The 19390-nt window shown below is 36.2% G+C and overlaps 1 protein-coding gene across 4 annotated transcripts in view; it reads left to right on the top strand.

Annotated features, from left to right (window-relative positions):
* Nucleotides 1–19390, top strand: part of cntfr (ciliary neurotrophic factor receptor) — a 224472-nt gene that overhangs the window by 168107 nt on the left and 36975 nt on the right. For all 4 annotated transcript variants that reach the window (XM_055040732.1, XM_055040729.1, XM_055040730.1 and 1 more), the window contains 2 exons: nt 16872–16989; nt 18870–19036. In XM_055040732.1, the coding sequence (XP_054896707.1) occupies nt 16872–16989; nt 18870–19036 (285 nt within the window). The remainder of the gene's footprint in view (nt 1–16871; nt 16990–18869; nt 19037–19390) is intronic.

Here is a 19390-nt window from a genome sequence, read left to right as displayed (position 1 = left end):
TTGATGGATGAAGCTGTCACTGCCTCTGTGTCTTGCTTATCAAGCGGTCGAATAACCACTGTCTGCAGACCACACACACACACGCGCATCCACACCTAAAGGGCAAGAACCTGCACAGATACAATCGCACTTCCAAAACAGGGAGACTTGCAGACCTGATCGAAGCTGAGTGGTTAAACCAGTAAAGAATTGGGAGGAGAAGAGAAAACTGGAGGGAAAAGCTCTTTCCTTTTGTCTTTTTCTCTTACTTTTTGTTGTATGGAACACCTGACAGGGTTGTCAAACAAACTCATTTATCTCAGTAAAAAAGTGAAGCCTAGTAGAGTGGAACTAAAATAACCCAACCTACTGGAAGTTCAATGTGTGTTTTTACATTGGGCTTCATTTATAGCTTGTTTAGTCATAGCAAAGCTGCCTGTTTACATTCAGTCTGTCCGGGATTTTATTAACTATGGCAGCTTTACTGCATGCGACACCTATCTAGATCTCAACATTATTAGGCTAAATCTGTTGTGTGTTGGTCATTTTGCTTGGACTTCACCTATAAGATTTCATATTGGGCAAGGCCTTGAGGTAAATGAATTGAGATGTGACTTGGGGCAATAAATCTTAAAGACTTTATCTGTGCTTGGGGATACAAACATAAGACTTGGCTTCAAGTAAAATTTTTGATACTTAAGGGGAAACACTTGATAACCTGGAAAAAATATCCTGCAAAGTCCTGCATGGAGCATAGAAGCAGCAGTAAACGGCAAAGCAAAGAAGTGAAATGAAAATTAAAAAAACTTAAGAAGTGTTCTAAGAAAGAAAATCATGCGTAGTTGTTTTCAATAAACGTGAGGACTGTAAATACCCTCCAAGAACTCAAATGATTATATTGCAAAGTCACAATTCTTGTTCACACTTTATCTCAATTAGTTTGGTGTTCTTGTTCTTGTGCTTTATTTCTATACTCATTTTTTGATTGTATGATTTACCTGTAACATAATGTAGCCTGGTTATTTAAATGTGCCAACAGACAACTAAACACAATTGTTGATGCTACGTATCAGTTTCTATGGCTACTTGTTTTTGTATGTAGTATTCAGAGTGATTCATCAGAAGTGTTGCTCAGTGGAGCTGGCAAAGATGTTTGCAATTTTCCAAGTGAGTGTTTTGAGGAAGAGCTCAACATGCACTCATCTTCTCCTCTTCAGTCTCTCAGGTAGTTGGCATGGGCCTGTGAGTACACGTATTTGTGTGTTTTTGTGTATTAGGTTTTTACTCACATATGCATGCCGGCGCAGCTCACCCACTCCGCAGAAAATTCTGCTATCCTTGGGGTCCGGCTGTGCAAGGATTACACTGGCATCCCACTCTGGTTTTAGAACACAAACAAGCACAGGTGCTTCACACAGAAACACACATTCCTGAGCTCGTACCAGCACAACACATGGCGATACGTAAACACACACGTATACACGCACACGCATACACGCTGGCTCGGCTTTGCCATGGCTCCGCTTTTCAATTTTCAGCTCAATTACATTCCACTGTTACCTATTCTAAACTAAGATCCCTCTTTTCCCTTAGGACACACAGCTACACACGCATACACACACACACACACACAACCCCTTATTTAACAGTACTGCATCCCACTTAAGCCCAAGACTGTGTGGCCTCTTCAACTTGCACTGAGAATAAGAATGATTTCACCCTGTGGAGACTTGAGAACTTTTTTCCTGTTTACTCGGTTGAAAAGAGGATCCTTAGATTTAAAGCTGAATCTATGTCTTTCACTTCAACATTGTAGAAGAAATCGCGAGGATAGTCTTTGGATGATAAGTCTGTTAAAAAGTGAATGCACTCATGACAGCATTTTTGTCCTTGTCACAAATCCACCTCAGGGCTTCCGCAGACTTTCATTTGTCAGGGATAAGAGTCTTATGAAGAACTTTAAGACTGCACTGCACTATGTGGACAAGTTCTGGTAATGGGGAATATTAATACATGTCTAATGACAGACTTTAGTAATCAGTAAAAAAATATGAACAGGATTACTAATATGATAAATCATTTTTACGGCATCACCCAGAAACCATAAACTAAAACAGAACAGCAATAACATCATTCTCAAATTTTTATTGACCTGTTTTACTAGCCACTTCTTTTCAAACTGTTCAAAATATTATGTTTTTTTTTTTATAATGGAGCAAAAAAAAATTTAATTGTGCCGTAACAAACTTAAATACCGTTAACTATGCTCTACCATTCTACTTTCAAGATTTGCAATAAAATATTCAAATCACTTCTAGCGTGTGGGTTTATGTCTGTGTGTCAGAGCAGGTGTGAGACAAGTTTAGCAAAATACGAAGGGATTTCCCAGTGTCACACCCAGTGTGACAAGACTAACCTTGTTACAAGACTAGTCTTGCAACAAGATTGATGCTGTGGCTGAAGCAAAGAATGACGGACAACATGGTGGAACATAAGAGTAAGACATCTGTAGTCATATGTTTGGCACTAATGCTATGCCCATTTAATTTCATTGCTACATTTTAGAGGGTAATTGTTTATCTTCTTATGCAAACTAATTTTATTCACAGCTGGTTCTCTCTTGCCCATTTTGAATCCAATTACTTGGTTATCTTTTTATTTTTCAAAAAAGGATTTAGATGTTTCTCGTCCTTTATTATTTGCTCTTGTACACTTTTTTTCTAAAGTCCACTTTATTTGGAGGTGTCAGCTTTTTGAGGGGATGTAACCCAAACTTGTACAGCCGCAAAAAACAAAACTGAGAGATGGAAGCAGGCTTGCAGGTGAACTTTGGCTTTTTCAAATGCTGAACTTGTAGTGGGACAAGTGGAGCTAAGCCTTTGTTGCAAGCACCCTTTATACCCGATAGCTGAGAAGAACAAGAGATGGAAAGAAAAGGTGAGAAAGTGGAGTCTGGGGCTTTATCTCCAGAAAGTATAGCAGGAATTGGTGGTACGCTGACAGTTCATATTTCAGAGCAATTGTCCAGTTTACATTGAGCCAATACTTCTAAAAGCGTGATTGCAAATAATATTTTAGGCTGAAATTTGCAGCAATGGCGCCCCTTTAAGGTCAAAGAGAATTCCCATAATTTAAGTTAAAAAGTATCACTCAGTGATATGTTTAAAGTGTGTATTTTTTGTCAACTTTAACACATAAAACATTTGTTCATAAATTGTGACTGTATTGTATATGACAAATGAGTTTTGTTTGTTGACTTGAGCTACTCAAATTTGTATGTGTATGTATATGTATATGTGTGTGTTTGTGTGTGTAATTTGTTTAGTTTAAATCAAAGCCATTTATTAAATGCAGTTTCTCATTCGGTTGAGAAACTGCAGCTGTTGTCCCATGCAAAGCAAAACGTGGTCTTAGTAAAAACCATAACTTCCACAAACTTAGAATCTAAGCATCATTTTTCATCTCTGGTTTCATCTTGAAAGTGCTTTAAGTCAGACACACGTTTTCATTGCGATCTTTTTTTTCTTTCTTTTTTTTTTTTGTGGTGTTTTCTGACATGATGCATCCACCAACTCCCTAAACCTAACCATAAGTGTCATGACTAAGTGCCTAACCACAAACCTTCCTCTAACCTTAGCATTAGTTTAATGCTCACCATAATCCCAAACCCAAGTCTTAAACCTCAAACAGGCCTTTGAAGCTGTGTGAGAAAACTGGGGACTTTCATGAAAATCAGCACTCTGAAACTCAAAACTGTTTCTCATAACAAATAGCTGTTCAAGCACGCTCACACACATGCATATACATACTCTCAAGGTCTAATAGCATTGCGGGCGAGCGTACAAAAGGAACAAACTACCATGTAATGTGGCGGTTCCCTCTCATTGACACTGGGCACTGGAATGCAGCATGAGGGAGAGGGGGGGGGACTAGAGTGTGTGTGATTGTGCATCTGTGTGTGTGTGTCATCCTGTCAGATTATCCTAATGATTAGCATTACTGAGAACTGACAGCAAAAGGAAGGAACAATAAGTGTCATTTATCCTCTTTTTCAGTCTTTCCTCACTCACTTTTTTCTTTTTTTTATGTCATTTTACTTTTAATTTTTGACACCGACTTGTCTTTTGTCATTACATTCTGATTCTGAGTTGAACTTTTTTTAGAAGTGAACCAAAACACATACAAATCATTTCTCACAAAAAAAAAAAAAAAAAAGTTGCTTTTTCCTTCCTCAGCTGTTTCTCCATTAAAAACAGCTTGGACAGAATCTAATAACAGGTTGCCATCTTCAACAGCTGTAACGTAGTGCAGGCCCAGACTGCTGAGATGTTTGTAATCAGCAGATCAAAGGTTTGATGTTGGTTGACTTTCACGACTCGAACTAGGGACAGATGAGAAAACACAAAGGAAATAGGAGATTGAAAGGGAAAGTTGTGACAAAATGAGTGGAAAGCAGAAAAAGAAGGAGAAATGTTTAATGACATATTTTCTGGACAGAAAAGGGACACAAAGGGACACCATGAAAGAAACACTGTGTTCTGCACTAAGCCTTTCTCTTTGACTCTGACAGAGAGAACGTGTTGATCTTCCTGTCAAATACTCAACATATGGTGCTTTGAAAAATAGCTGCAAGCCAAGTCCAACCATAAACTGGCAACATTTCACAGCCCTGATAACTACACAAGACAGAGAATGTAAATACACAAAAATGACATAAAGCAACTATGTAATTCAACTACCATAATATCTATAAAATATTTAATAACTGAAACAATATAATAGGAGCGGATGACACTTTGGACCTCATGGGATATTTACCTAGTGTTACTATGTATTCAAAATGTACCTATTAACAGAATACATGCTAAAACAAAATTAATATTTAATACATTCATTAATATTTTATTTAAAAAATATATATATTTTTGCCCTCTCATTGAGCATCTTGAGTTTAATACAGATAGTATAGACGGTGACTGAGACCCAGTTGCGAGGAAATCTTATGTTCAAACAAGTATAGTTTTCTAGCAAACCTATAATCACACTATATTAGTGTGTGAATGTTGAACACAGCTCAAACTAGTGGATAAGAGGTTCTCAGGAACAGAATCCGGTGTAAAGCACCTGCCAAGTCAGTGTGCATGCAGCTGTGGACTGGAAGTGACTTCTGTTCTGTGGCAAACCCCTGGGAGCTGCTACATTGAAAGGACAACCACACTTTTAAATTGCTCCTGTTGTAGCATTTTAGCTCCCAGGTAGAAATGTGACTGAATGATTTATAAGCTCTAAGATTTAAGTCTTTAGTTATTAGTGCCTTATGTTAAAGTCTCATCTTTTCGGCAGCTTCCTATTTGTGCGAAAACACAAACATTGAGTCGCACTGCATTTTTCATTTCTAATTCAAATTCTAATTTGAATTAGACTTGGTTAGAGTAAACGAGTCTGAACAGCTTGTTTAGTTGTTTGCTAAACAAGCAATTAGAAACAAAACCTTTAAGGTCTGGTTGTTTTCTTTTATGAGTTTGTCTACTGACTTAGCTGTAGTTCCATATGTTTAAAACATAAAGAAAAGATTCTGCTGCTTTGTTTTTGTTTTGGAAGTATAACAAAGTCAAGGTAGAACAAGCTAATGCTTGTATCTTTCTTTTTTTTTTTTCATTGTTAGACATTTAATTATGATTTGTCTATTCCTGTACTAGTTTTCTCTTGTTTTTATTGTTCTCTTCAGTATAGTTTTTTTTTTTCTTTTTCACCTGTGTATAGAAAAATTTAACCTTTTCCATTCATTTTAAGAGAACCAAAAAAAAAAAAAAAAAAAGAAACAAACCTTGGTTTCAGATTTGGATTTGAGAAACCATTGAAAATTGGCAGCTTGAAATGATTACAATTCAAAACTTGTATCTAATTTCAAATAACCAAATATTGTGTATTATTTCATTGATCATTATTGCTTAATGTCTCAGCAACATACAGCTACTGTTTGGGTTCAAGCCTGTAGTTGTTTGTCTCCACTTTGGGCAGCTTTTGAAAGAAATCTTATCAAAACTATGCAATTGCAGATATTAGTGTTACCTGCATACCTTAAGCTCAAAGTTTATGTGTTTATATGTTTCTATGACTGCTCAGTCCAACAGCTCTCAGAAGCAGTGAAGAAAGGTGAGATCAGAGCATAATCTTGTGTATGAGCTTCTGCCAAAGTGCTGAAGGAATGAGATCACTGTTTGTTCAACAACTGAACCTTATAGACTGCCTTCTTTCAGTTTTGGCACCTTATTGTAGCTTTCTTTCTATGTTATCTTTTTTGCTGTTGTTTTATTAGTGCCAGGGGACTAAAAACAGAAAACCACAGCATTTTATATTTTTTAAACCACAGCAATGTATATTTTTTTCATACTTTTGTTTTTTGGCTGTGAAGCTTTATTCTTTTTGATTTGACTGTCCTTGGAAGGTCAGAATACATTTTATCTGTATGAGATCTTTCTGGAACATAATGGCTTCAAATGCGTTCTCTATTTTTTAACTGTATCTAACTTTTCACTATGATTTGTCAGGGTTGTAAAGCCATATCCTTGCTCAAGTTTCCCGTTTGACTTTGGAAAAGTCTCACCAATCTGTACTTGTCACAGGAAGTGGTTCAACATCTGTCTTGGCTTCTTTTCTTTCAAAGCTTCAGCACGATGCCCTTCAAGTTTTCCTTCTGTTTGCCTCTGAAATGAACAGTTCTAAAATAATGAATAATAAATGGAAACATTCATAATTATTATTTTTTTTTTTTTGCTGTTAAAGTTTTCTTTTAGCAGAATTGATATTCAATGCCAGTGTTTTTGTCTTGCATGGACTTCTGGCTTCCTTGACGATTGTTTTAACCAACTTATAAGAATTTTATTGAGAAGGGTACAAATAATTATTTTTTTAAATTTACAGCAAGTAAGATACACATTGAACACAACAATGTCATTTTGTCCAACTGGAATACTTGATCATACAAGATAATATTTTAAGGCTGTTTTGTTTCCACAGCGGCTCTCACAGTGTATGCAGCTCCTTTCACGCTATTTCCTCAGTTCCACTGATAACATTTCATGTTTGTGAGCCTCTGTGGTCAAGTGACACATTTAATAATTCCTATGAGCGGAATATGAAGTATTTGTAAAGCACTACTGCGCACAGATTCTTGCTAATTTAGAAGCAGCATATCTGAGTTTTACAGAAATGACAGTTTTTGTTTCATTCCACTTGTCTCTTTGTCTGTCTAAACTAAAGCTTTGAATCTGACAGCTGAATTTAAAGAAGTCAGCTGCTCCGACTCACTTGCCATAAATTTCTGCGATACCTGCCTCCCATCATCTCTCATTTTCTGTGAAAGGCAGTTAGCTGTTTGTGCGTGTGGCAGATTGACATGTCTGACTGGTCAATCCCTGCCTATCGCTCATCACACCACCTTGGACAGTTCAGCTTAGAGGCAACTGTTGCAGAGCAGTGACACAGTCCCCCCAGGCGATCATTGCCACGGTGACACACAGCTGTAACTTTTACCAGGACAAGATGGATCTCCTCTCAACAGCTTTAGCATGTTCCAATTTCAGCTTTGTGCTGTAAAAAGCTACACACAGTTTAATTGCACTGATGTAGCATTCGCAGTCATTTCTGACTTCAGTGGGACCTTTCCATTGTCTCCAGGTGCCTCTTTAATCCATTGTCTTAACAGAAAAGATTGCAGCATAAATTAATTAATTCTCAAATTGGGATACATGGAGTGAGAATTTTTCGATGTTTCTTTCCTTATTGAAAGATGAATATTTGTAGTACATCAACTTAAAAGTAAAGATGTACTAGAAGGAACCAAACATATGAGACAACGAGACAAAGAAATAGCTAGATGAAGCAAAATAAGCAGAAAAAAATATTTTCAAATGCTTGCTATCTTATTTATTAAATGTAAAATAATTCACCAAACAAATCTACTACAAGACTTGTTACGTTCATGACAGAACATTGTGTGTTTTCTAATGCACAATGCGTATTATTTGCAAGATTTTCTGACATTAAAGCATGAACTAATTGAACAGCTGAAAATATTTTCCTTTTCAAGTAGCCAAAATGTTCTGTGATTTCACCCTGACTTTATAGAACTTGCTTGTGTTGTACTTCATTTGACATTTTTCCATGTTTTCTATGTTCATGTGTGGGTTCTTTCTGGGTTCTCTGGTTACCTCCCACAGCCCAGAAACATGACTAATATGTGTCCCTGTGTTGCCTGGGTGACCTGTACCCTGCCTCTCACTCAGCGAGATAGACTGGTGCCTATCTTATTGGATAGGCACCAGTCTCCCTGCAGCCCTGCAAGGAGAAGCAAGAATAGACAATGGGTGGATAAACCATCCGAGAATAACCACTGTTCCATTTCCTTGCTTTTCTTTCTGGCAGCTTATGCAGCTCTCACAAGATAAATAAATAAAAAAAAAAAACATTGCTAAAAAAAGAAGCACCAGGAAAGGAATTCCGGGCCTCTTTAAAGTCTCTGGATTAAATAGGGTTAGTTTCTGCAGAGGTTCTAGGCAAACTAAGTGCACACAGACAGAAGATATAAATTTGAGCAAATATTTAAGATGTGTGATTTCTATAGAAGTTTTGCCTGGAGTAAGTGTTTTTGTTGTTTTATTGTTGTTTTTTCCATGCTCAAACTCTCTTCATGAGGATACCACTAGTTTGTGATTCTTAGTGTTACACAATTTGTAAGATAGAAAGCAAATAGTTGGAAAGCGTTATAGAGCTTAAATTGTCAGTAGCAAACATTTAAAGTCAGCTATTTTAATTCTACAGTGACAATTGTTAAATTGTTTCTGCTAATCTTGTATTCTGAATAAATCTTTTGTGTTATTGTATTAATTTCTAACAAGTCAGAATATTCGATTTATTTGAATTAGTCTTATTTTAGTATTTGTGCTATTCTGAAGTCATGGAAACTATCCGATCATCTCTTAACCTTTCTTATCAGACATCTTTCCTGCTGCAGGAAATAGCTGAAAAGTCAATACAATTTCAAGTGAAGCATGCTCGGGGTGAGATTTTGTTATTAAGTGTGAAGCTGCTTTAAAATGTTCTTGTATTTTTTTTATAATGTGTGGCTAGTCTTGAGCTTTGAGCAATAGGTCCAGTGTTTGCTGATTGAGACTGTGCATCTTTATGAAAGAGGACAGAGACGCATGACACAGAGTAATCTAATCATTAATGATCACCTTCCTTCAGAGCAGCAGGGATCTTTTCAACATCCCCTGTACCATCACATTTTTTAAATGCTTTTAAATGATAATTCAGTTCTGTTACTGCTTGGATCTTGGTTTGATAATTACGTCTGTGTTTGCACAGATAATTAGAGATAAGGGAGCAGGACCAAATCATTAAACAGGTAAACTTTGAAGACAGAGCAAAGCTAACAGATAGTTGACCTTCTCTGACATGCTCGCACAAGCCTTTTGTTCCATCTGTCTCTTCTTACCTCTCACTTATCAGCTTCTGATGCTCTCATAAAGTATTCCGCCCTCCTTTCATTCATTCATCTCACACTCGGCTGTTTCCAATTGGCTTAGAGGCATTCTTGGAATGCCAGGGCATCGCTGTTTTGTGCAGTGTGTGTGTATACTTGTCACTGCATCCCACCCCCACATTATCCGTCATTCACTCCCTGATTTTAAAGAACAGTGGCTGTTAGATTAGATGGGAGACTGGGGAAAAGACACAGATAAAGACGGAGACAAAGAAGTGGCAATAAAAATGAAGAACTTAGGCTGCTTTTGCCAAATCCCATTTTTAAAGTTATCACTTTGGCTCTTTGCCTATTTGCTGATGCTTAGTGATATCCACTGGGCATGAATTCAAAGTTATAGAATATAACTGGAATATGGGGAAGCCTTTCAAGAAGGTTTACAACACGTTTTCTGATCTACAGTTGCACTGAGCCAGGCTTGCTGTCTATGTGATAGATAAAGAAAGGAGACATGGGCAGTGGCAGTGCAAGGCACATCAATGGTTTCATCCTGGAAACAGAGTACAAAATGTTAATGGCAGCTATAGTCTGTACATTTCTCTGTCCAGGAAGGAGAAACAGCTAAACACTAGCTCTGATTTAAGAGTATATAAGAAAGAAACAAAACAAAACAGGAGAGTACATAAAGTTAACAGGACAAGTAAGCATCTCTGACATACTAAATCAAGTGTGACCCTCGGTTTCTGCCTCATATGGAGACAAACGGACTGGGGCAGAGGTGAATCCGTTATGTTTCAAGGAGTCATAGCCGACCCAAGAAGCTTGATTTACCTGCCTGTCTAAATTCCAGCCTTCACCTATGGCCAAAGGACATGGATCATGACCAAAGGAGCAAAGATCAGAGATAAAAATCAGCTAAAATGAGCTTCCACCTTAGGGCAGCCAGACTCAGCACTTAAGATAAGATGAGGAGCTGAGCCATCAGAATGGAGCATGAAGTCAAGCCGCTTCTCATCTGCATTGAAAGAATAGATAGAAATAGTTGGGCATTTGAACAGGATGCCTCCTTTCTACCTGTAAAAATGGTAGATCTATATATTTTTACAAGAAAAAAGTAAAAGTAAAAACATAAAAACTACGGCACCAATCTCAAATTACTTGCTTGTGTGCACAAACGTGGATAATAAGGTGATAACGCGTCCATATTTAGAAAGTACGTTCCGCATTTTTAATTAATAGTGCTTTGTAGAAATAAAGTTATAATAGACAATAGATGTAGAAAAAAATACTTTTTTCATTGAAGTAATGTTTTCATGAGAACGAGCATTGCAAAAACTACACACAAGTGTTTTTGCAAGCTGTCTTTGTGTGTGAGGACAAAGTCCAGCTGCTTTTAAAACTATAAAAGCACTTTTAAAAGCAGAAACTGGTCTGATTTCAATTTCAAATATTGGTCTTCATGTTGCACTCACACAGTAATGACTTGCAGAATTTAAATAAGATAGATGATCTGTATAGCTTTGGGGTGCCAGATAAAAAAAATGTTATGCTACAATTACATTACCTTTAACCATGGCAGCTGGTCTGGACCAAAAGGCACCACAGTGTCTTTATGACTTTGTCTTATACATGTATTTACATTCCTCTTCCTCCCATGACACACACAGTTAAGCTGATCTAAAATGCAGAATGCCTGGTGTTGGCAGGCAGAGCCACGCAGAGAGTGGAGCTGTGTGCCTAAATGAGTTGTGCAGTACAGGCTCAAGAGAATCCAGTAATCTTTAAGAAGAACAAAGCATCAAATCAAACGTTAAAGGATGCACACAATAGATAAATGGACTGATAGGTGAATACTTTAGTTGTTAGAAACATCCACGGCTTGTTTATTGCACGCTTAACCATGTTAGTCAAAGTTAAATTGATTCCACATGCAAAAAGTCAGTCAAGGGAAACATTAGTGAGAAGTATTATCCATGATAGGTTTGGGAAAGTAGTAATGTTCCGCTTTTGTTGATGCGATAAATCTTATTTTCATTACAAAGTTGATCAATTAAGAGGAGTTTCAATGAGGAAGAAGAATGCATTTGTCTTTGCTACAATGTCAGGAGAATTCACTGCTAACACACACTCTTGATGCTAGAGATAAATTAATATGCACACACACACACACACACACACACACACACACACACACACACACACACACACACACACACACACACACACACACACACACACTCTCAAGAAACAAAGCAACAGGGAGGCTACCAACACATCTAAATAGCAATTACTACACTGTCTGCATCCTAGCAACCAGGTTACTAGATGTCATTGTCTTTCATCACATTTCTTGAGTCTGTATGTTTGTATACACCCCTCTGTGCCAAAACAATAAAAAAATCCTTTACACCAAGATTTGGGATTTTTGTCTGAAAGGTTTGGATTAATAACAGAGAGGAAGATAAAGTTTGGAAAGAAAGAGAGAATGATAAGAAGCTGATGTTATTACGTAAAGGGAGGGGAGAAAAAATACATTCCTCTGAGGTTAATTACAGCCTGACTTTGATCACACAATGTAATCTGTGTATTCGAAGAACGTCTGTGTTATTCTCCGGCTTCAGTAAATGTTGTTCCTTGTTCCTATTATGTGTTCAACATGTCTGGTTGTTTAAAATGTATGCTCATTTAGGGAGGAGAGGATGTATCTAAAAGCCCTTCTCTTATTTAAAACAAAATAGACATGCCTTGCAAAGATATTCCTTGGTCTTTTTGATATTTTGTCAAGTCCTAACCTTGAACTGCAATGTATTTAGTGGAATACATGTACTCAACCCCTTCTTGTTGAATACATGTATTTTTTTTTTTTCAGTTGCAAAAAAAAATAAAATAAAATAAAATCACATCACTTTCCTTTTACTTTAAATGTATAAACAACTTTGTGAAAAATTGGAGTAAAACAGTTTCAAAGGGTATAAATTCTTATGCAAACACTGGAGAGACAACATATTTAAAGACACGAGATAATATTTCTGCTTTGAGTGGAAAAAAAGTGATTTATTAATACTTTCCTTCCACTGTATTTTTCTTGGAAAGAATCTCGATGAACTTCTGAAAGTGTTTAATTTTCATTTCCCCAGCTATGACCTATGAATTATTGCTACTAGAAAAGTCTGACGACTCAAAGAAAGAAAAACAATGTTGTGTCAACACTGTAATGTTAAACTACTTTTAAATAGCCAGGGGAACTATCGGTCAGGACATTTGCCAAAGATTACAAGAACGTCTGGTTACTTAGAAGCTACAAATAAAGAGATCATGAGAAGTTTATTAGGGGAACATTGTCAATATCTTATGGTTTGAGTCTCCCATTTCTAAAACATTCCCTAATTTGAGCCTCAGGAATAGGAAAATTGGAAAAGCAACAATCCCGTAAAGTGCAATCAATAAAATCCCTGCACTGATCTTTGCTAGGTTTAATCTCCTATCTATGTGACAATTTGCAAAATAGGTGGACAATATTCAAACTAAAGCAAAACTGAAACAGAATTTCAGGTGTTCATGTTACAGTTTTATTTTATATTACACTTATTAATAAAAAATTGACATAGCTACCAATTTAAAAACGATGTGAACAGATTTGCATGCATATGTTCCCGTTCCACCTTCCCCCATCTTTTTAAGCCTTATTATCATTTATGAGCCACAGTCTGTAACCTATTACCACTTAAAAGTAACCCGAACAGCCTCTTGTGCGTGTGCACACGTGCACACGTGCAGGTGTAGGTTTCATGAGGCTAACAAAAAACATCTTCACAATCCTATTTGATACGGCAATTCAAACCAGATGATAAAAGTAGGCTAATTCAAATAACATTTATTCATGAGCGGTGTCCTGTGTGCCATTGATTCAGGTAATATGTCAGCCCGGTTCACAAAAGAGATCGAAACCTGCACTATGTAATTTTAATTTGAATTATTGTTTCATGGGCTTTAATATTCATGTTGTCTTTGTTCTCTTGGTTTTTTTTCAGCTGGTGTGTTATCCCTTGTTGTTTCCAGCTCTCTGTTTAGTATCTATTTTCCCTGTGTATGTGGACAGCTTTTGATATTTTCAAGTAACTGAAGCATTTTTGTGGCAAGTTTTTGTGCATATCCAGGCAATGTACTTTCAAAAAAAAAAAAAAAAAAAACTTTTGAAAGTACATTTGTCTTATTTGAAGAAAATGCTTGTTTTGGCTCTGTCCCCTTTTCCTTTTATCTTTCCAGATATGCTTTACTTTGTGTCTGGTTTTTCCCCAACTTTTATTTTGCTCTCAGGTTTCAGTTCTTAATATTCCTATGTTTTCTCCTCTGTTTAAAATTCTCTTACTTTACTTTTCTTGCATTAGTTTGGCAGTTTCATTTACCACCCTTGTATGTTGGAAAATAGCTCAAGAATTCAAAGAATATTAACCATTTTCATTATGCACAAAGCCACTTTATTAGGTACCTTGGTATTAACAAGTTAAATGACTCGTGTGTCCATTATCCATAACCACCAACAGTATAACTGCTGAAACAAAGCCAAATGGCCAATTTGTTCATGTTGCTTGCACCAAACCTTGAAGATGTCATCTGTATCTCAAAGCTGAAAAGAAAATTTCCCTGAGTAGACAATGTTTTTCCTAATCAACTACTGTCCAGTTTGTTGAAGTGTCATCTAGGTTCTTTGCTTTTTTGTTCTTAGCGTTTGTGGTTGTACATAATGGTTAAAGGGGTTACTGTTATCTTTCAGCATCATGAACCACTTATCTCCTTTGACCATTGAGATCAAAAAAGGCATTTTTATCCAAAAAACTGCTGCCCACTGCATATGTTTCCAGGCCATCCTGTGTATATCTAAGGGTTGTGAGAGAAAATAGATTCAGATCTGTAGTTTCTGATGTACTCGGACCAGCTCATCTGGCACTAAAACCCATCACATGTCACTTAAAATAACTTAAAAGCCCTGTTTTTCCATTATGATAAACCCTTTGAGATCCAACAAGTCATCTTTATTTGTGCTCCACTATTAAAATGATGTACCCAATTAGGTATTGAAAAAACAGGTAGGCACAACACAGTATAACTTATCCAGGAAGAGCATCCCTTCACTCAGTGGGTCACTACTTCTGTCAAGTTTTCTCTTCTGGCTTTTTTACAGATTTCGTCTTTTAAAAAGCTGTTACTAATAAATGAGAAATAATAGCTACTAATAAATGAGAATAATGCAAGATTCAGCTACCAAAATTTCCAACTGTTGATTTCCACTGTGAAAGATCCTTAAACATGGGAAGAAATGTCTGGTTTTTTTTGTTGTTGTTGTTTTTTTCTGTTTAGAGAAACATAATGTAGTTGGTTAGATTTGCTTAGATAGAAACTTTTTAAACTACTTTGAATAATTAATTGAGGACACTGTACTGTTTGGTAACTAGGATCAACAGTGTAATTGAATTGAAATTATTATTACTTTTGGCAAAGTGTCTTGAGATGACATTTGTTGTGAATTAGCTCAATACAAATAACATAATATTTCATAGAAGTAATAAATTGCTACTTGATCCAACTTTGTTTTGCTGCAGTGCTGATGCTAGTTTGGAAATATTCCCTTTTATAGGTTGTTTTCTTTATACTGCATTATTTTTTTAAGCAGGACTGCAATACTTGCTGCAACCAATGTTATCATCCAACCTTTGACGCTAATGGTGGCAGCAAACATTTTGTGTCACATTGTGTTCATTTGATCACATCCTCCCTCATCCTTTATTCTGCTTGCTTTATCTTGATCAGAAGAATAATTCAAAATCCTCAGGGGTATTTAGGCAGCTCTTTTGCAGCAAAAAATTAACAGATTCAACACAATAAAATGCAAGTGTTCGGAAATCAAAATAAACATGGTTATTTTCTGAACATAAATATGCACTCTTTTTTTTTTCCTTTTGGTTTTCTTGACCTCATTGCTGTTAATAATTTCTTAACCAGTCATTCATTGCTTTTCTTTTCTCAAAAGATAATAAGATGGTTTGACTGATTGCCACTAAGTCTATAGAGCCTGAAGGAGCAGTGTATGTGTTGCCACACTCTGACAGTAATTGTCTGCGGTGATATTCTTGTGTGTGACAGTGTGACTTTGACTGAAGCTCTCAGATGAAAAGCCAATTGATTGAGATGGCCCCAATTAGTCTCTGTGATTAATTGAGCGCGATTGGATACCGTCCCCAGTATCCATTATTATCTATTATTGACAGGCTAATTAGTTGCTGTGGTGACCGCTAAAACACAGTTGATTGTGTGCGACAGTCAAATGACCCCATAGCAGCCAATTAAGCAAACCTTTTATGTGTGGATGTGTGTTGTAAGTGTGTGTTTGTCCAAGAGTAACTAGAAGGGGCTGTTTTCAGTAAGTGCCACAAATAGCTCGATCAAGCACAACTCCTGCTTCTTTGTTGAGTAAATATATTAGAGTACTAATGAACAAAATGGGGATAATTGGTTGTGGGACATTTGTTAAACAAATTTAGGCAAAACATTGCAGCAATTATGGATTTATCAGATTGATTATCCTCCATTCTCTACATGTACGTACAGAACCCTTACATTTTCAACTTTGAGTTATTCTCCCTGTCTCTTCAAAATCCCCCTTAAAATTTATGTTGTTGTCAAATTAGTGTTAAGTATGACATATTGTTGTAACGATTTTTGCAGCAGCTGCACAGCGGATTATGTCACTTTACAATACATCCAGCATCTTAATGAAATAGTTATTGCAAAATAATTTAAGATAAATAAAGTTTCTCTGTAAGTCCAAAATCATAAAGCTGCTTTAATACTGAAATAAAAAAGCATAACAGAATACTTTCTGCACACTCACAGATAATGACAAAACAAACAGGCTTCTTCAAAACAATTTATATTTGTGAGCTTAAGGTGTATAGAAATTATATGGAACTGTAAAAGGATTGGAGACTGCACATATAAATTTTAATTAGGCACACGATAAAGCTTTTTCTTTCTTTCATCAACATCCTCATAAAAATTTTATTGATTTGATATTAAAAATGAATGCATAGTACAAGGAAATGTGCCAGCATTGGAAGTTAAATGAAGTGAAAGCGTCTCTAATAACATATACCAAAGACACAGCTTTATTCAAGCTAAGAATCTGTGGCATTTTCAATTTAAAAAAATTAGATCAAAGAATGAATTATGCAATAAAGTAATGTTTAATTAGCCATAGCTGCTTTGTATTTGATAAATGTATTTTCGATTAGATCTCTTCTGCTGCTGTTTTTTTTTTCCTCCTCACATGCCTCAAATTGTGCCTATTGTTTAAAAATGTATTTTCTGTTAACCTTTTCCTGTCCTCCTTTGTTTCTGCTTTGCGTAGTTCCCCCTCAGGAGCCCAAAGTCACCTGTCGGTCCAACACCTACCCTAAAGGTTTCTACTGCAGCTGGCACCTGACGCATCCGACGTACATACCCTCCAGCTTTGAAGTGGATGTTCAGTAGGTCTAATTCATTTTCATTCACTTTTTCATAAATAAGTAATACATAAAACAACAAAAATATATCTGAAATTGTATGTTGTTCTGGTTATTTAATATAACCAGAACGGGTTATTAAATATGACCAGAACAGCAGAATTATTTTTATAGGATTTCCGATTCTAGAGCACCAACTGGATTCTTGTGTCATGAATACCACACCATTATTCTGCTAAAAATGTAACTAGGACAAGAAAGACAGGTAAATAATAATAATAATAATAATGATTAAAAAAACATTAGCCGTTAATGTGATAGTAAAACTATGTTGGTTTTTAATCCAACAGCGTGGCATGCAACTACTAAGGTGATGCTTTATCAGCTCTGCGTTCTTCCAAGCTGGCTATTTGTAATCCAAAGCAGAACTTTAACTGTCACTCGTAACTCTGATGTTAGGCGCTGGCATCTGGCTTTTATCTGCAGTAAATGAAGTGTTCCATTATGATTCACTGTTGACTCGGTGATCTTGAAGGAATGTAGATCTGCTTACTTCAAATGTGTGGGAGGTTTAACAGGCTTCAGCCTGCAGGCAAATGTCAAAGTGAAGATGCATATGCAGAGCAGTAAATAAGAACGTTCATTAAGAGAAAAAAACCACAAAGCATAAAGGCAATGGATTGAGATCTGTGGCACATCTCTAACCCTGCTTTGTCATATGGCTTTGAGCTGACAATGTTGACAATGTTCATTTTAACTGATTTAGGGTTTTCTTTAAAAACTATAATTGACAGCATACATGTTCATTTTCCATTCTACCTGGCTTTTTGAATGTCATTCTACCAGAACTGACATCACATTGTGTTTGTGATGCAGCAGTTGCTATAAATCAGTGGTTCTCTAAAAACTAAATGATTATGTAGCATCTTATTTTACTGCATAGTTTGAATAATGGGGTAACAGCGACCCATTAGCAATTCAGGCCTCTTGTATTTTTTTTTTTTTTTTTTTTTTTTTCATACATTTCCAGTTCTAGTCATACCATAATGACATCTCTATGCTCTGAAGAACATTTCTTATCGACCATGCATACAATCTATTATGCTGTACGAAAATGTGGTTAAATGACTCCAACAACTATCTGTTATTTTCTTTTTATTTGGATCATAATTTGTAAGAGTAAATGAGCCCAAACATGATTCAGGACCAAGATAACAATGAATAATGTGTAAAATATGTATGAACACTGAAGTTCAGTACCAAATATTTACCATATACACACATAACACATAGTAAAAGTTGCAGTTATTTGCAATTTCTTAGGACCTCTGAGACCTTCTTCTCCTTTGTTCAGAGTTTTGTTTATTTGTCAATATGTCCCTTTATTGTTTGAATGTGTAAGATATTAATTGTTAGTTCTGTGTTGTGATAATAATGGTTAGCACCATAATGTTAGCACCTTGCAAATTTCAGGTGTGACATTATTACCACAACTAATTGAAAACATTGCAATCGATATGGAAGTGGATGTGTTCTTCAGTCTCATGGAACCTTGTATTGCTTTCTGCAATTTTAACAGCAAAAAGTGATGATTTTTTTTATTTATTATTATTTTTTTTTTACATTATTTCTTTATAATTTTGTTGTCAAAGGTTCATAGAGTTTAAGAATTGGAAAAATATTTCATATTTAGGTTTTGGGTCGATTTGAAATTCCACTAACTCCTGTCGACTGCTGATTGCTCAGCATATATCCATTAATAAGAAATAAGCACTATGGTATCAACAGTCTCATGTAAATTAAATCCTAACTTTGATGGATAAGTCAAAAACTTCTCTTCACTTGCAACCTTCACCTCCCTCAGCCACCTCCCCCTTACCTTATCATTTAATTTTCCTCCTCAGACACAACCAGCACTCACTCTATGTGCAGAAAGATCCCGTCCACAAGAATCGCTGTCATGTACAGTTCCCAGAGGTCTTCTCCAGCAGCCCATACAAAGTTAATGTGACAGCGGTAAACGCCTTAGGAAAAGCCTCCACTACCCTGTCCTTTGAGGAGTCCACTATAGGTAAGATGGATGTTTTCTCCTGTTTCTCATTTAGTGTACATTCCATGCAGCTAGAGTTTTCCTCTGCTTTTAAACCAGTTGTGTCTAAAGGTGACTAAAGCACAAGCTTGGCAGGAAATTAATCACACCACTTTAGCACTGCAGGGCTTGGGTGTCACTTATATTTTCTGATGAAGTTTCGTTGAAAATTAAATGCTTCAATTTGGGTTCTGCGCTTAAGGGGTTTAGAGAAAACTGACATTTTTAAATTACTCTCCCACTCTGCAGTAGATTTTTTTTTTGTTTGTTTGTTTTTTGAAGCTTAGTTCAGGGACAGACCCAGCATCTTTTTTCCATTGCTGACAGGTTTCTGGC

This window comes from Poeciliopsis prolifica, unplaced genomic scaffold (genome assembly GCF_027474105.1).
Source record: "Poeciliopsis prolifica strain line A6 unplaced genomic scaffold, Auburn_PproV2 SCAFFOLD015, whole genome shotgun sequence".
NCBI classification, from domain to species: Eukaryota; Metazoa; Chordata; class Actinopteri; order Cyprinodontiformes; family Poeciliidae; genus Poeciliopsis; species Poeciliopsis prolifica.
Note: the sequence above shows the minus strand (reverse complement) of the source record. Positions and strands in the feature narration are given on the sequence as shown.